At 42.2% G+C, this 14,630-nt stretch overlaps 1 protein-coding gene across 2 annotated transcripts in view; it reads right to left on the minus strand.

Annotated features, from left to right (window-relative positions):
* The window catches only part of LOC100549782 (kelch-like protein 13), a 66,826-nt gene that overhangs the window by 50,612 nt on the left and 1,584 nt on the right, over window positions 1-14,630 (minus strand). The window contains exons 2-3 of one of the 2 annotated variants that reach the window (XM_010715176.3): window positions 7,485-7,549; window positions 860-918 (exon numbers count right to left, since the gene is read on the minus strand). In XM_010715176.3, the coding sequence (XP_010713478.1) occupies window positions 860-879 (20 nt within the window). In that variant the 5' untranslated portion in view covers window positions 880-918; window positions 7,485-7,549. The remainder of the gene's footprint in view (window positions 1-859; window positions 919-7,484; window positions 7,550-14,630) is intronic. The other variant, XM_010715178.3, reaches the window with a different exon arrangement.

Genomic DNA, 14,630 nt, shown 5'->3' on the forward strand with positions numbered 1-14,630 from the left:
ACACACCAAGAATTCAAGGTATCTGTAGTAACAGCTATCTTCTAACTTGAATTTTAACTATTCAGTACCAAGAAAAGCACTGAGGTTGTCCACAGATGCACCATTCCCCTATATAATCGTCATCTGAAAAAAGCAGTAGATCCAGAGTATAAAAGCTTATGGCTCAAAAGAAACCACTCAAGACCACATTCCTCATGTTATATTTAAAAAGCCTGAAGACTATCACAGAAAATCCTGAAATATTTTTTAATTCTCAACTGGAAATTAGGCAAGAGAGTTCTTATTCAGGTGTGATTTTATCAGAGGTTCTTCCTTTCCTAACACGTTTTGGGGACATTTTCATGGTATCAGAACACTGCTATACTGCAGCAAACAAACTGTAAGCTTCCAAGAAAGCTTCTGCTCCATCTTCTTTGGATGGAACGTATCAGACTGTCAATCAAAATTAGACAAGGATAATAAAGCATTGATAACCAAGTCATATTAAGCAAGTAGTGCCCTATGCATGGTAAAAATAATTCCCCAAGCACTTTGTTAACCCTGCTAAGGGCTCCCACAGGGCACACATCAGAGATTCTCACCAATATCTACAGCACATTCCATGGCCAACAGAGAGAGCCTTTGGTAGGCTGATCATTATAGACAAGTATGACAGTTAATCATTTATGAAACCATACGGATTCTACTGCTTAGTCCTCCAGCTCTTTATTTGGACATTGAGCTTTTGCCTACGCTTCCCACAAAGGCTCTATAGTCACAGCTTTCAGAACCAATGATAACTCCAGACAGGCAGCAGTTACTCTAAAACAGGAAGGAAATACTCCCATATTTATATTTAAGAACCCCGTTTGTTACTCACAAAGTGTCTCTCCACATCATCTCTGATGAGCAGAACTATCTCCTCAGTTCTTCATGCACCTGCAGCCAAACAGAACAGCATTAAAGCAAAAAGTCACAGACAAACATCCATAAAGAGCATTTTGCTGCTCAGACCCCATGCATTTATGCATTTTCACAAAACAAACCAAGATTTACACTAAACAATCACACACCATATGACTTCTTCCCCATTTAATTGTACTGTAGAAAGTTACAAACAGAAAGAAGCAGAAAACATTCCTGCTTGCATGTATGATACTGTTCCTTGCTGCAGGAAAAAAAAAGGGTGAATTATGAAAACTAATCAAGTGAACCGAGAGAGAGCACATGCCCTAGATTTTTCAAATAATCTCCTGGTTTAACCCAGTTGTTCCTGAGCCTGCCTATCCCATGAACACATGCTAAAATGGAAGCTGCAACACATTAAAGCCACTATTTTAAGGGTGAGATGCTGCTCAAATGATTTCTGTACAAGACACTTTAAAATTTTGGCCTCTTCTATGCAAATTTAATGAGTTCCACTTTTGAGATCTAATATAGTTGATCAAAGGGTGACAGCCTCGTTAGTTGGTTTTTTAATGTCTCATGGGTACAATATCTTACAGCTATTAATCAGAATGAAAGGCTGCAGCCTATCTGTAAGTCTATGAACTCACTTCTAATTGAGGATACAACGATAAAGCTGTAATATTTAAATGTGCTGACATCCTTTAGCAGTAAGCATTACAAAATCTAAGCTATGCAGTGCCCACAGAAAAGCCACAATTTGATTTTCAGCCTTCTGTAGATTTCACATTGTTGGGCACAAGTGAACTGTAAGAGAAGTCGTAGCTGTAGGAATTGAGTGCTTCTTTGAAACAACTCACTACTCCTTCACAGCCCCAAGAAGAAATTTCTTGCCACTTTTAGCACTCAGAAGTAAACGAGCATTGTTAGATACATCCACAAAACAGTAAACCTACATCAAGACTTGAAACAGGGCAGTTGACGTATAATAAAAAAAATTTCTGCAGATCAACCTTTCCTACAAGTGCTCTGTGCCATCACAACCAAAATTCTGAGTCCAAAGAGCAAGCCACAGGAGATGCTAGAATAGGAATTCACCTAAAAGTGGATTTTGCTAAAGCAAATCAGAGACATTTAGCAGGAGACATTTGCACATAATATTTGTGAGCATGAATTATGAATTCAATGTGTGCCCTACACCTTTAAGTGCGCTATAAGAGTGAGCACCCAGCTCAGCTGCTCCCATCCACCAACAGGAGAACAGCTGGTAGAATCAGGTGCCTCTTGGCTCCTGGTGTCCCTGCACCTGGGGACATCCTTGGTTCAAACCAAATCCAGGTTTTCCTCTACTAAACATGTCTACTCAGTGAATAGGATATGATTCTACCTCTCCATCATAAAACAGGTTAGGACTAAATTAACTCTGAGTAAATGAGGTTGGCCTGATCCTGGGCAAATACACAGATGATTTTGTATTTATAGCTATACAAGTTTCCACACATCTCCTCTGTGAGGCCAAAGCAACATCCTCTTGATGGGGTCTTCATCAGGGCTGCTTATCTGTGTGAATTAATGCCACGCTCACACTAGATTGACTGAAGATTAGGAAAAAAAAAAATCTGACCTTTCCATTACAAATTAAAAATGAAAAGTAACTGTTTCCATCCTTCCTTTCCACATTTTCCCCAGATAGGTTACTCCAAGTCAGCTAAGCTGCAAGTTTGTTAAAGTTGGTTTTGGAGCAAAACACAATAATGGTGCACAGCAACCTCGCAGTGTGCCTGATAAAACTTAACCTGAATTCCTGAATATACAGGTTCTCCCTTCTTCCAGAAAGAGCTAAGTAGTACGGAGTACCAGACTACTCAGTCAGTAGTCTGTCCAACTGGCCTCAAACCTGTCACCTGAATTCAAACCAGGAGCCAGGCTGACTTTGCCAGTGACACCCCTGCACATCTCCTCTCCTCACCCACAGGTTTCTTTGGGGTGAGATCTGAGCAGAGTGGCTTCTCTGTGATCTGCTCCTACTGCTCTGCTGGTGAGAGGATGCCAAGCCAGCTACATCGTGAAGTGAAAGCTGAGTTCTTGCTTTTGAATGTGAGGCTTTTTCTTAATGAACTGCTGAGAGAACAGAAGCAGCTCCTTGGTTGGGGCTGTTTGGCTGGCGTACAACAGAAAATGTAACGGAATGTCACACACTGTCTTCCTTTACACTACAGAAAGCTCAAGATTACAGAAGAGAACAGCACAGTGCAGGGTGGGGAAGCTGATGCGTACAGGTGGTGAAATTGATAACTGAAACCTGCCTCTAATTGCCAACCTCATTATCACAGAAATTCAGATGGTTCAAGCTACGCGTGAACCCTTTTCCTCCATACTTGGCAAGGCTTCTTTTCAACTTCAACAACAGAGCTGCTATCACCGGTACACCCTCACCACTGATCCTCCTCACCTAACGCAAACAAGAGGAATTCACACCTCTCCTCACAGCCTGACAGCTACTCTCTGTGAGCACAGAAAGGAAAAAAGATCACTGGCATTAACTGCTCCCCAACAAGAGCTGGCGGCTGAAGCCCTCCCTGCTGCACAGCTGCCTCACATCTCTGCTCTGTGCTGCTTTGCTGGTGCTGCTGCTCATTTTGCTGCTTCTCCATATTTTTTCCTTGAGCAAAAACCACACATTCTGCCATCATTCTTTCAGATACATAAATGTACATACCCATCACATTTGTTGTTAACAACCTTCAGCGTGAGTTTCTGAATACGACTTTTAGGAGTGGTGTGGTTAAGACCCGTGTAAAATCGTTGAGCACTTCACAGCCAAATTCAGCTACTTCTAATGCTGACCACACACAAGAAAACCAAACCACGTACTGCTCACACACCAGTGCACATGTGGCAGACACCCTGTGAAATGGTTGCATTTTCATGCATGCATTCCAATACCTGCTAGAAGGCTCTGAAATTTTCCAAGCTGATAAATGAGGCTTCTGTGGGTGGCTTGCTTCAGCAGCCAGCTCTTTAGAGACAGAATGAGCGATGCAAGGCATGTCAAAGAATGCACCAAAGGCACAGTGTAAGAAGCCATGACATAGGAAAGGCCACACATTCTCAATGGACAAACACGAGCATACAAAGCATGGAATGAACATGAGAAATATGCTTGATGTGTTTCTTAAGGTCTGTCCTCTAGCCTGAGGTTTCTAAATTAGTTTCAAATGATGTTCAGAAGTTGTAGAGCCAGGAGATGCTCTGATTTAGCCTGATCTACAGCAGAACTGCAGTCCATAGAACCACAACAGAACAGAACTGCTGGAAAACACCGGACATTTAAACTAACAGTGAGCAAGTGGCTGAGCTCTAGCTTGGGAACTGTAACTACGGATGTAGTTCCACAAACTTAGTCTGACTTAACTACAATTTGCACCAAATGTAATACATCAACCAACTGCACAGTTCACAGAAAACCACTGCCCAATTCAAATAACTGCTTTCCATCAAATGAGCAAGCTGGTTGCACTCATCTGGAACCAGCTGCGCCTCCCATGCACACCCTCAGCAGCTGGGCAAGGAGCACACAAAGCAGCAGCTGATTCCACCTGAGATTGAACTGTGCCCTTAAACATAGAACAACTTTAATCTCCAAGTAATAGATCATTTAAGAGACTCTCCCTAAATATATAGTGCCCTTCTAAGCATATATTTATTTTATTTTAGAGGTAGGATATAGAACAGCTTCATTTAGGGAGTTTTCACAGTAACAAGTACCAGAGTTCCATTACTCGAGTGGCATTAACTATATCACATACCACCTGATAATCAATAATTAACAAGTTGATCATTAGCGTTTTCCATCTACAAATTGCAAGTGTACACAGACATTTTCAAGGAAAAAGAATCTAGTCCACTCACAGAAGGAGTCCCTATGTCTACAGAGCATCCAACTGAAGTTATTTATCACAGTTGAGCAAGGTGCATCATTTTGAAAAGCTCATGGTGATCATGACCAGAGGGGTTTTTAATCCTCCAAAAAGCCCTGAAAACACAGTTAATAACCAACTCGTAACCTATATGGATTGCTCCTCTTTTTTCAACAGTTCCATTCTCTGCAGTTGGCCAGAATCCGCAGATTAACACTTACTGCTCAGGAAGAGTTAATCCAAAAGGCACTTTCACTATAGACTGAAAACAAGAGGTTGTAAGAGGAGTTCAGACCCTGCAAAGCCTCCTAGTAACACAATGCACATTTCAGTACTCTGAAGTCTTCCAGTTCAAGAAGCTTTTCAAGCAGCCAGTACATCTCATCTGACAAAAGAACTAAAAAGGCTCAGAACACTACAACATATTCCCCCATTTTTCTGCTGTAAGAGCTTTCTTTGCTACATTAAATCTCCTCTGCTACATTACATACCAGACTATCAGAGCCACTTGCTTCACTGAGAAATGAAATCCTTGAGCAGCCACTCAAGTCCCCGTGTGACAAGGCACCTTGGAAATCACTTCTCCCTCAACAGAGCCTTCCCACCTGTTGTTGCTTTATTCAGCCACATCCTTTACCTGCAGGCTTCACCTAATCCACATCCGTGAAGTTATCTACATATGCAAATAAAGGCTTGGGAAAAACGCTTTAGGACAAACATTAGTCAGCACGATTTCAATCACTGCCTGGAAGCTTATTAATTCTGGAGCGCTATTAATGGGGGAAAGCAGAAAGCAAGGACTAGATGGCACTGGAATGAGATGGCCTTTGAGGTCCTTTCCAACCAAAGCCATTCCAGGACAGAACATCAAGTTGCAGATCAACTCAAAGGCATCAGTTTCCCTTGGCTTAATAGTATTTTGAGCCTACCTCAAGAAAAGAGCCATTGAACTGACATAATTCAGGCAATACCAGGGCACAGGGATACTCACAGCACAACACAGCACACTCACTGGCTTATGATAAGCCTATGATATGAGAATTGAGATAAAAACGTTACTTATTAAGTATCATACAGATACTTGTAACACTGCAGGATTAACACTGGAGAGGAGATGTGGATTTCTAATGCTACTTGTCCTAGAAACAGAACATTCATCACTTCCCAAATACAAGGACCCTGCACACCAGCACAACACCAATCCAGCTCTTCCAGCCCCAGTAACCATCCCAAAGGAAGAGCCAGAGGTATGAGAATCATTTTCATCCTTAAAAACTTTTCTCAACCCCACTACACAGACCATTATTTGCCCTTTTCAGCTACAGAGCACAAGCTTCTGCAAAGGCTGAGGGCAGTCAGCTCTAACAATGCCTCCTTGTGCTGCACACACAGCTTTGCACATACAAAGAGCCAAACAGCTTTGCATCTATCAATTGTTCTGACAGATGAGCTAATCTACACAATTAGATCCAAAATTACAATTTAGCAATTGCAGAACTTTACCAAAGGAGATTTCTGGAATTTTCAAGATATTAAGACTGCCAAGCATTTCAACTATATTAACCAGCTTTTGAAAGCCTTACGTAAGAACTGTTCAGGAAAGAAATAAAAATGTTGTGGTCAAAGAGTTCTATAACAGAAAGTGAATATTTTTCATTCGAACATTTATTTTGAGCATGTTTGGCATTTAAACTGCTATGAAGAGTTAAGATACTCATTTCCAATTGATTACAACCAATTCACAATATTCAACAATATCAAAGCCTTCTAATTTCTGTCCCTGTGAAGACTGGCTGATAGTGTCAACAGCACCAAACTCAGCTGAAATTTACACTTCACAAGCATGCTTCTCACCCACACAGTCCCTCATAAATCATCTGTTTTGTACTGGGAAAAATCCAGCCGAATAATTTTCTATGCATCAATTTAGGGATGCCTATTGCAACAGAGGAAGACGACTACATAAAGACTATAGAGCATGATGTACACAGAAATATTTACTTACATATCCTTCAAAATGGAAAGTTTCAGACTACCAACACCACAAAAATATCTGATTATTTTGATCAGCACTCAAGATGGTCTTTAAAGGTGCTTGCCTTCTCAGATACAGAAGCCTGGTAACCAACTCCTACTATATGCTTCATGCAAGGAAAACACCTTGCAGAAGTCAGATATGAAAAGCTAGACCAAAAACTGCTGAACCAAGCTTCTTGTTCAATAGCAGGCAGCTCCCAAGCAGAGCAGGTAACAACTAACACAACGCTGCACTGTTGACAGCCTTCATGAGCTGGTGTTTTAGGGTCTCTCAAATTCCAACTGCATTCAGAATGCAGTTTTACCACTCCATAATTCACTTTTCCCCCCTCTGTTAATAAGTCTAATCACATTTCAAACTTGTTTGTCTTTATGATATTGCATGACAGGAGCATTACAGCCACCACCTCCCATCTCATGGAGCAGCACCCATAGCAGCCCTCCCAGCTCCAGAGCCCTGCTTACCAACCCCATCCCTGATTCATTGTAGTGCTCCTTCACTGCACAAGAAGCTGGAAGCACACCTCCCCTAAGCTATACAATATATTGCCTAGTTATGTTAATTGAACAGGAACACTTTCACTGGGGTTTAGCCATTTAAATCAAATTAGTTGCATAGACAAAGCATCTCAACTTTCTTACTGTTCATGGCAGGATCCCAGGGCTATGTTTCGCCATTCCCAAGTAGTCCAGGTTAATTTTGACATCTAGAATAAGGTTCAGGAAGAGAAAAAAGAATTGTCACACGTTTGCACACTATTATTCACTGTAAGTGTTATTTTAAAGAACTGCAAGGTACAGCATCTCCAACAAAGCTAACTATTGGTTTCTGCAGTGTTTTGAGCTGTCTCCACTGTGAGTGGAAAATTGGACGTCCCTTGCTCTTGCCTGCAGGGAAAGTTGATCTAACTTGCTACTGTCGTGCCCTGCTCTTCTTCCATGCATACAGAATCTCTCATATGCAATTCCGCAAGACAACAGCTCCCAATAAAAATCAATTCCAGTAGTATTGTTGAAGACGAATGTCAGAGCCAATTTTCACTTAAGCTCGTCAGTCTCTAGATCAGAAGCAGAGCCACCATTTTATGTAAACCACTGAATGCACAGAAGCCCCAGGAGGTACGGAAGTCCTCGCAGAAGTAATGCCTTGCATCATGCCACTAAACCAAGCATGCTTTTATAAATTCAGCTGACAGTTGCTGTCGCAGCAGGAAGCTATCTGGCTGGGCTTACAAAAACACTACAAGTTACAACTGAGCTGAAACAGGATAAAGTTACAGTGAAAGGTTTCACAGCCATTTGAAAGTCATCTTTCTGTGCGGAAGGAACAACTGGAGAGCAGAAGAGGAGAGGAGACACTGCTTTTCTTTGTAACATCACAAAGCCAGTGCAGCAACTGCCAAGGGAAAGCAGCCAGGCACCCCTACATGCAAAGAGCACTCAGTAACACTGTCATTTACAAAGGTTAGTCCTTTTTTTTTTTTTTAATTCTTTCCAATGCAAAGTGTGGAAACACTGATAGCAGTGCTGCCTGCTTCTGCTTCCAGTGTTTCCTCTCAGAAAATAAAATTAAAGCATTACACACGGCAACCTGCATGCTCACATTCAGCTAGCACCAATACATTAGTGGCACTTCTACAGTTCAGTGAAAGGATAGGGATATTTTCTCCAAGGACAAGCCCTTCCCAATGTGAAAGGAAGTTATGCATCTACCTAAGCAAAACAGTGAAACTAATAAAAAAAAAAATAATAGTGAACGCTCTGTTAGACAACAGCTTAACCAAACTTAACCAAAACAGAGGAGTTACCTGAAGGTCAGATACATTATTGCTGTCTTATTTCATTAAGTGCTCTTCCTGTCAAATGCATCAAGTTCCTTTACCTTTTATAGATACCCATTTATGTACCGCAGTCAGAAAGACTCCCGTTCCAGAACTGAATAAATATTCATGTGCCAGGAATGACAAAGTCTGTATCATGGTTCATTTTGGTGAAGAAAGCCAGGAAGAAGAAATCAGAAAGTAGACTTCTGCTGGCAAGAAGCCCTCTAAGAACTGGGCACATGATCCTGGCTTCCCACCACCCCGCCTGAGTATCCCATATAAATCTCCATCTATGCAAAGCAGCATCAGGCTGCTCCAATGACACACACAAGCATTACAGTGGAGGTCTTTATGAAAAGCCTTCAGCAGTGAAAAACTAGAACAACATCAGACTTGTTAGACACATCTGGGATGGCACTGAGACAATGAAGTCAATACAAAGATAGCGTTTTTCCCCTCCAGCCCACTCCTTTTTTCCTCCTCCCCATTCCTTTCTCCACCATTATTCATTCTTGACTCAGGAACATGAAGTGCTGCCACACAAACTCTTCTCTCGCAGTCATTTTCTGGGCTGACTCCCTCCTACTATTAATTTTACTAATGAATAGACAATCTAAACTACTAAAGGGAGCTGATTGGAACCATAGTGTTGATTATTTTGGGGGCGTGCAGGGAAGACAGGAGAGAGCAGCACAGAACCCAACAACATACCCCGCAGCATCCCCAGCCTGGCAGCACAATAAGAGCACCTTGGTTATCACCCTGCACCCCAATAAGCCAAGCCTACATCTCACTTTTTACCCACACAAAAGTGTCGAGCACACTTTTAGCTTCTGAACCTCTGTCCTGGATTTGGATCTCCTCCTGGACACAGCTGTGCCCTAGAGGAGCTCATCACCCTCAGCTGCTTGTCACTGCCCTGCCAGAAGGCCACCAGCTGAGCTGCCCTTAAGTACTTTCTAACCTATTTACTTAGGATCAACTGATACAAAGGCTGATTATTTGTGCTATTCAAACCACCCCAGCTTATTTTGGCTGTCATGCCACAGAAGAGCTCACACAATCGTCTCAGCTGCTAGAGGCAAGGTTAATAGCCCCCTTAACAAAACATTTGCCTCTTCCAAACCTGGGAACGACATCCAAGAGCAAACCAAGACACGATATCCCTAATGGCACCCCAAAAGAAACTACAGCTCTCGGCACGATCATCATCATTATCCAGGATAAGTGAAGGAAAAGGAAGGCAAGTCTTGCTTCTATTTGCTCAGCCCTTTCCAAGGAAACACTCTCACCCAACTCCCAGAGCCCTGCCTGCAGGGACAGCCACGTGCACTGTGTATTAACACTGCACACAAGCCTCTGTCCTTGAGGACAGACAACAATCAGGTTGCCTTAGGGCTACAAGCACAAAAGCGATACCATCCTATACTAAAGTTAGACTACATGCTTAGTAAGATATTGCCTGTGATGCTAACTACTTCACTATTCCCGTGTCCACCCCATCCGCAAAGCTTACAAAAATAACAGGTGAAAGTCTACAGTAAGCATAGTAAGATTTAAGAACAGAAACTGCCTTTGTTTTGTGTATGCAAAGCAGAGAATTCAAGGTCTTGGTCCATTTGGCTCTTAAATAGTAGCATCTATTTTACAAGGGAAAAAAAGAAAAGAGTGACATCCTAAAGTTAGAGGTACTCCTCAAAAGTCACAGAGCACAGCTTTTCATCAGTAATTAAAACATTTTCTTAGGAAAGTGTATTAAAGCCTAGAATTTATCAATCAAAAGTAGTGTAAGCTTCTAGAAAGTCTGCTATCAGATTCATAGCTCAGCAAGAGCACTTCATTAATAAAAAGCAAGGCATTACAGTGGGAAGCCTGAACACCTTGGGGTCACTGTCATTTGCAAAAGGAGATGGTGTGGATTTGTACCAAGGTAGAGCCTCATTGCAAACTCCTCCATGAATTCAGCCTTACTTTAAGTTATTAACCACTTAGATTAGCCTATCTGCAAAGATTCAGGACAGACTCGCTCACCAACATCACTATGATAACTGGTTGAGTTGACAACACATCAACTCTGAGACAGCAGAGAACACCTTTATCTCATTACAGCTCTCCATTAAATGATGAAACTCCTGGTTTGGCCATGAAAGACAATCTCTAGGGGACATACGATGGCAAGATCCACTTGGATTACCAAACATCCCAAAGTAGCCTTCCTATCATTACAGATGTCAGTGGTTCACACTGCCCATGTATAATGAAGAGTCAGTGAACACCTACACACTTACCATTACTCCCCCACAACAAGTGCAAGTACCCACCAGAGGATGCTCTGATTTGCATAGCCACTGAAGGAGCAAAGGCAATGCAGCTTGGGCAGCCCAGCAAATCAGACATTGCTGACTTGCCTACATTTAGCCTTCAGTCCTCTCATAGCTCAACTGTTAAACCCAAAGTTTCTCATTTGAAGGTAGAAGTTTTCCAAGTCTTCAGTTTATACAAAACATCTCACATGGGCCCTCATGGAAATTAACTCTTTTTAATACTGTATACAAATAAACTTAGAACATTGGGCACAACAGCCCAGCTCAATTTTAGATTTTTATATCGCTGGTAAATTACAAATTGAACATTGAGGAAAGCAAAGCTGGTTATGTTATTTTCTGACCAACACCTTTCAATATAAGCACAAAATAGCATTATTAACATGTGATGGCATTTTGTAACTTCCAATAGCTACTATAGAAGTTATTCACAAGCAATGAACGGAAAGTTGACTGGGGAGGGGAGGTGGGAGGAATGAACTATTAATGACTTCTACAACTCTGGCCCCCTCAGCAGATAACCGGCTATAAAAATACACAGACCATGTGCCAAAGTGTGTAGGATTCCAGTGCCACTCGTGGCTTTCTTTAAATAACAGATGTGCTACTCACTTCCTCTATTCTATTCAAAAATCTGTGGGCAGCCATAAGCTTGCCCAGAACCATGCCTGTGTTGTAACAGCAGAGCTACAAGAAAGCTGGGCACTGAGATGCTCGCATCAACAAGGCAAAAGAACAGCCCACCTTCCCATGGCTTGCTCCAAGAGACTGCCAATGTCTGTGAGAAGGACACAGCCCAGCATTTGGATGCTTCATTTTAGTGCAGAATTCACACTCTCATACCAACTCAAGCCTCCAGGAAGATATTTGTGTGGCTCACCCAGCTCCCGTGCAGGCAGACAAGTAGCAGAAGATCTAAAAGGCAGCCTGAAAGCATGAGACTTTGAAGCATGAGGATCACATCCCTCTGTGTGTGCTGGGAGGAGAGCGATCTGCCTCCCCTCACATCATTCCTGCCTCGACTTGTGAGAGCAGCAGCAAGGTGTAGCCACGGGCTGAGAACCTGAGCAAACCACCGAGTGGGTTTCACTTCCCAGGAGATAAGCAGCACAAAAGGTAACTCCACTGATGGGCTTTTAAAGGATTCATGGATAAAGTTTTAAAGAAATGAAAGAAAAAAAAAAAATCAGATTTGGCATTTTCTTACGGAATTATGTCAACATATAGAATACAACATTCAACAGAAACGGAGCTTCCACTTCAGAGCGTTGGATGTCATGCCAGTACAGCAGAAGCCTGCTGGATAGCTCAGATCTTCACCTTGCCATACTGTTGGATATCTCACATTAGCATTATCAGATAAGGTCACTTTCTCAAAAGAATCAAAGTTCCCACGATGCTCCAGGAGAGCATTCCACTTCATTTAATGAAGTGTGGAATACACTCAACTGGCAAAGAGAACAGATCACTCATGAGATCCTAGAAAACAATCAGGAAAAGGGAATTAGATTGAAATCCACTTGTTCATCCTTGCTTTCTTGGATCTCAAGGTTCTCTTTAAGATTTAATCATTGTATACCTCAAAAATTCTATTTTTTCTTCTTGTGACATGAAACCTAGCCTTCCTCATAACAACAGCTTGCTCTTGATCAGATGGAGGTGCTGGAACAGCTGCCCAGACAGGCTGTGGATGCCCCATCTCTGGAGGTGCTCAAGGCCAGGTTGGATGGGACCCTGGGCAGGTATTAAATGTGGAGGTAGGTGGCCCTGCTTGTGGCAGGGGGTTGGAGCTTCATGATCCTTGAAGTTCTTTCCAACCCTGGCCATTCTGTGATTCTGTGAAGTCAAGTTTGCTTACAGTGTATCACAGTTTTCATTTGTCATCTTGCTAAAGCAAGGTCTGCAGTTTCCCACTAGTACAGACCAATAAACTTGCCTTCCTGTTTGCTTTTCTCACCAAGAACAAAATTCCTTCACTGCAAAGACAGAATTGTACATTCAAAGAGACCAGCAGGTTGAGATGCTGAGCAATGCAGTAACTTAATTACTTCTAAACCCTAAGAGCTGGAGCAGGTACTTAAACCATCCCATCCCTGCATTCAACCACAAGATATGTGCAAGACAGCCATGTGCTGACAAGTGTTCTATAAATGAGATTGGACAGCCTGGACATGGAGAAGGTCTCTAACCTAAAGCAGTTTCTTAATTTCCCCTTTCATGCAAATGAAGAGACTTCAGACAGGACAAACAGGCACACACACCAGTGGGAAGAAGGAGCCAAACAAAGGAGTCCAATCCCATGGGTAAATAGCCTCACTACCTTGATGGCTGGGAGCCAGTTCTGCTTCTGGTCCCATCCATACCTGCAGGAAAACCTCAGCATGTGTGTCCTGCCCAGAGCACCCAGTGTGCATCAAACCCAGGGACTGGGGTCCCTCAGAAAGAAATGCAGAGCACATGATCCATACATTCAAGTAGGCGTGGAGCACCTGGTAGGGCTGATAGTCTTAAGCACGGAAACAGAAAAACATCTCAAGGGTCTGCAAAAGTTAAGCAACTACAAGGGCAAAAGCTCAGAACTTCTCTGACAGCAGAACTCCTGCTTACATCTATTTCTAGTCTACTTTCACCTGTACGTAAGTATAATCACGGTGTAAATATTTCCTACTAAAGCTAAGCAGAACAGCTTTAAAATGGTAAGCACGTTGGCATTGCCAAGTAAATCTCATGTATTTCACAACAATGGAATACACCACTAAGCAGCTGCATCAATTACAAGCATCTTAAAACAAAAGCCCCAAGAAATCATATGACCAGCATCATTAGGATGTACAACGAAGCACTGTTTCCACAAATGGAAACAAAAAGACATTCCCTGCAGTGAGTTTAAAGCAAAACCATTCGCTAACAACACAAATCTATCACTGCTGCATTCTGCAAAATAAATTAATACACACTATTTTAAAAGTGCTTCTCAAAATAGGCATATCAAATTCTAAATACTGACCATGGGATATCTCTTGGATTCTCTTTGAATGAGTCATATATATAAGTTAAGGGGATCTGCCAAGCTCTGTCCCAGCTCACAAGCTATCGTATAGAACTAACAGAAATACAGCTGTGGGAATTTCGAGCTCAAAGCATATAACCCTGAAAGGAAAGCAGAACACATTGCCCCATCTATTTAAGCTCTTACCTACCTCCCACTCACACTGACAACCATATACACTGTGCCAGAGCTGTGATAAAGGCATGTGAACTTAGCCTAAGGCCATCGAAGTCAGCTTTCCTAAGCTATTAGAAGTCATTAGAAAAGTTTTGTGCCATCGATACAGAGCAATGGGCACACACTGAAGCCTCTCTCAGAGGCAGCTGGCTCTTAGAACAAATGGAGCCATTTGTTCAATCACACCATGCTGCAGTACCTCTAAGTTTTGCCAGCACAGATGTGAGAGAGTAAAGAAAAAAAAAAAAGCCACATACTAAGAATCAAAGCAACTTCAGCACAACAATGAGAAAGAGCATTTTAGACACTTCTTGCTTGTAGTGTTTGTGTAGGTGATACAGTAATGCGAGTAGAAGCACTTCTGGCAGAACACATTGCAAATTCGTTTGGAGTCTCCATCAGCAAGTGGTATTTG

Source organism: Meleagris gallopavo, chromosome 9 (assembly GCF_000146605.3).
Source record: "Meleagris gallopavo isolate NT-WF06-2002-E0010 breed Aviagen turkey brand Nicholas breeding stock chromosome 9, Turkey_5.1, whole genome shotgun sequence".
Classification (NCBI taxonomy): Eukaryota; Metazoa; Chordata; class Aves; order Galliformes; family Phasianidae; genus Meleagris; species Meleagris gallopavo.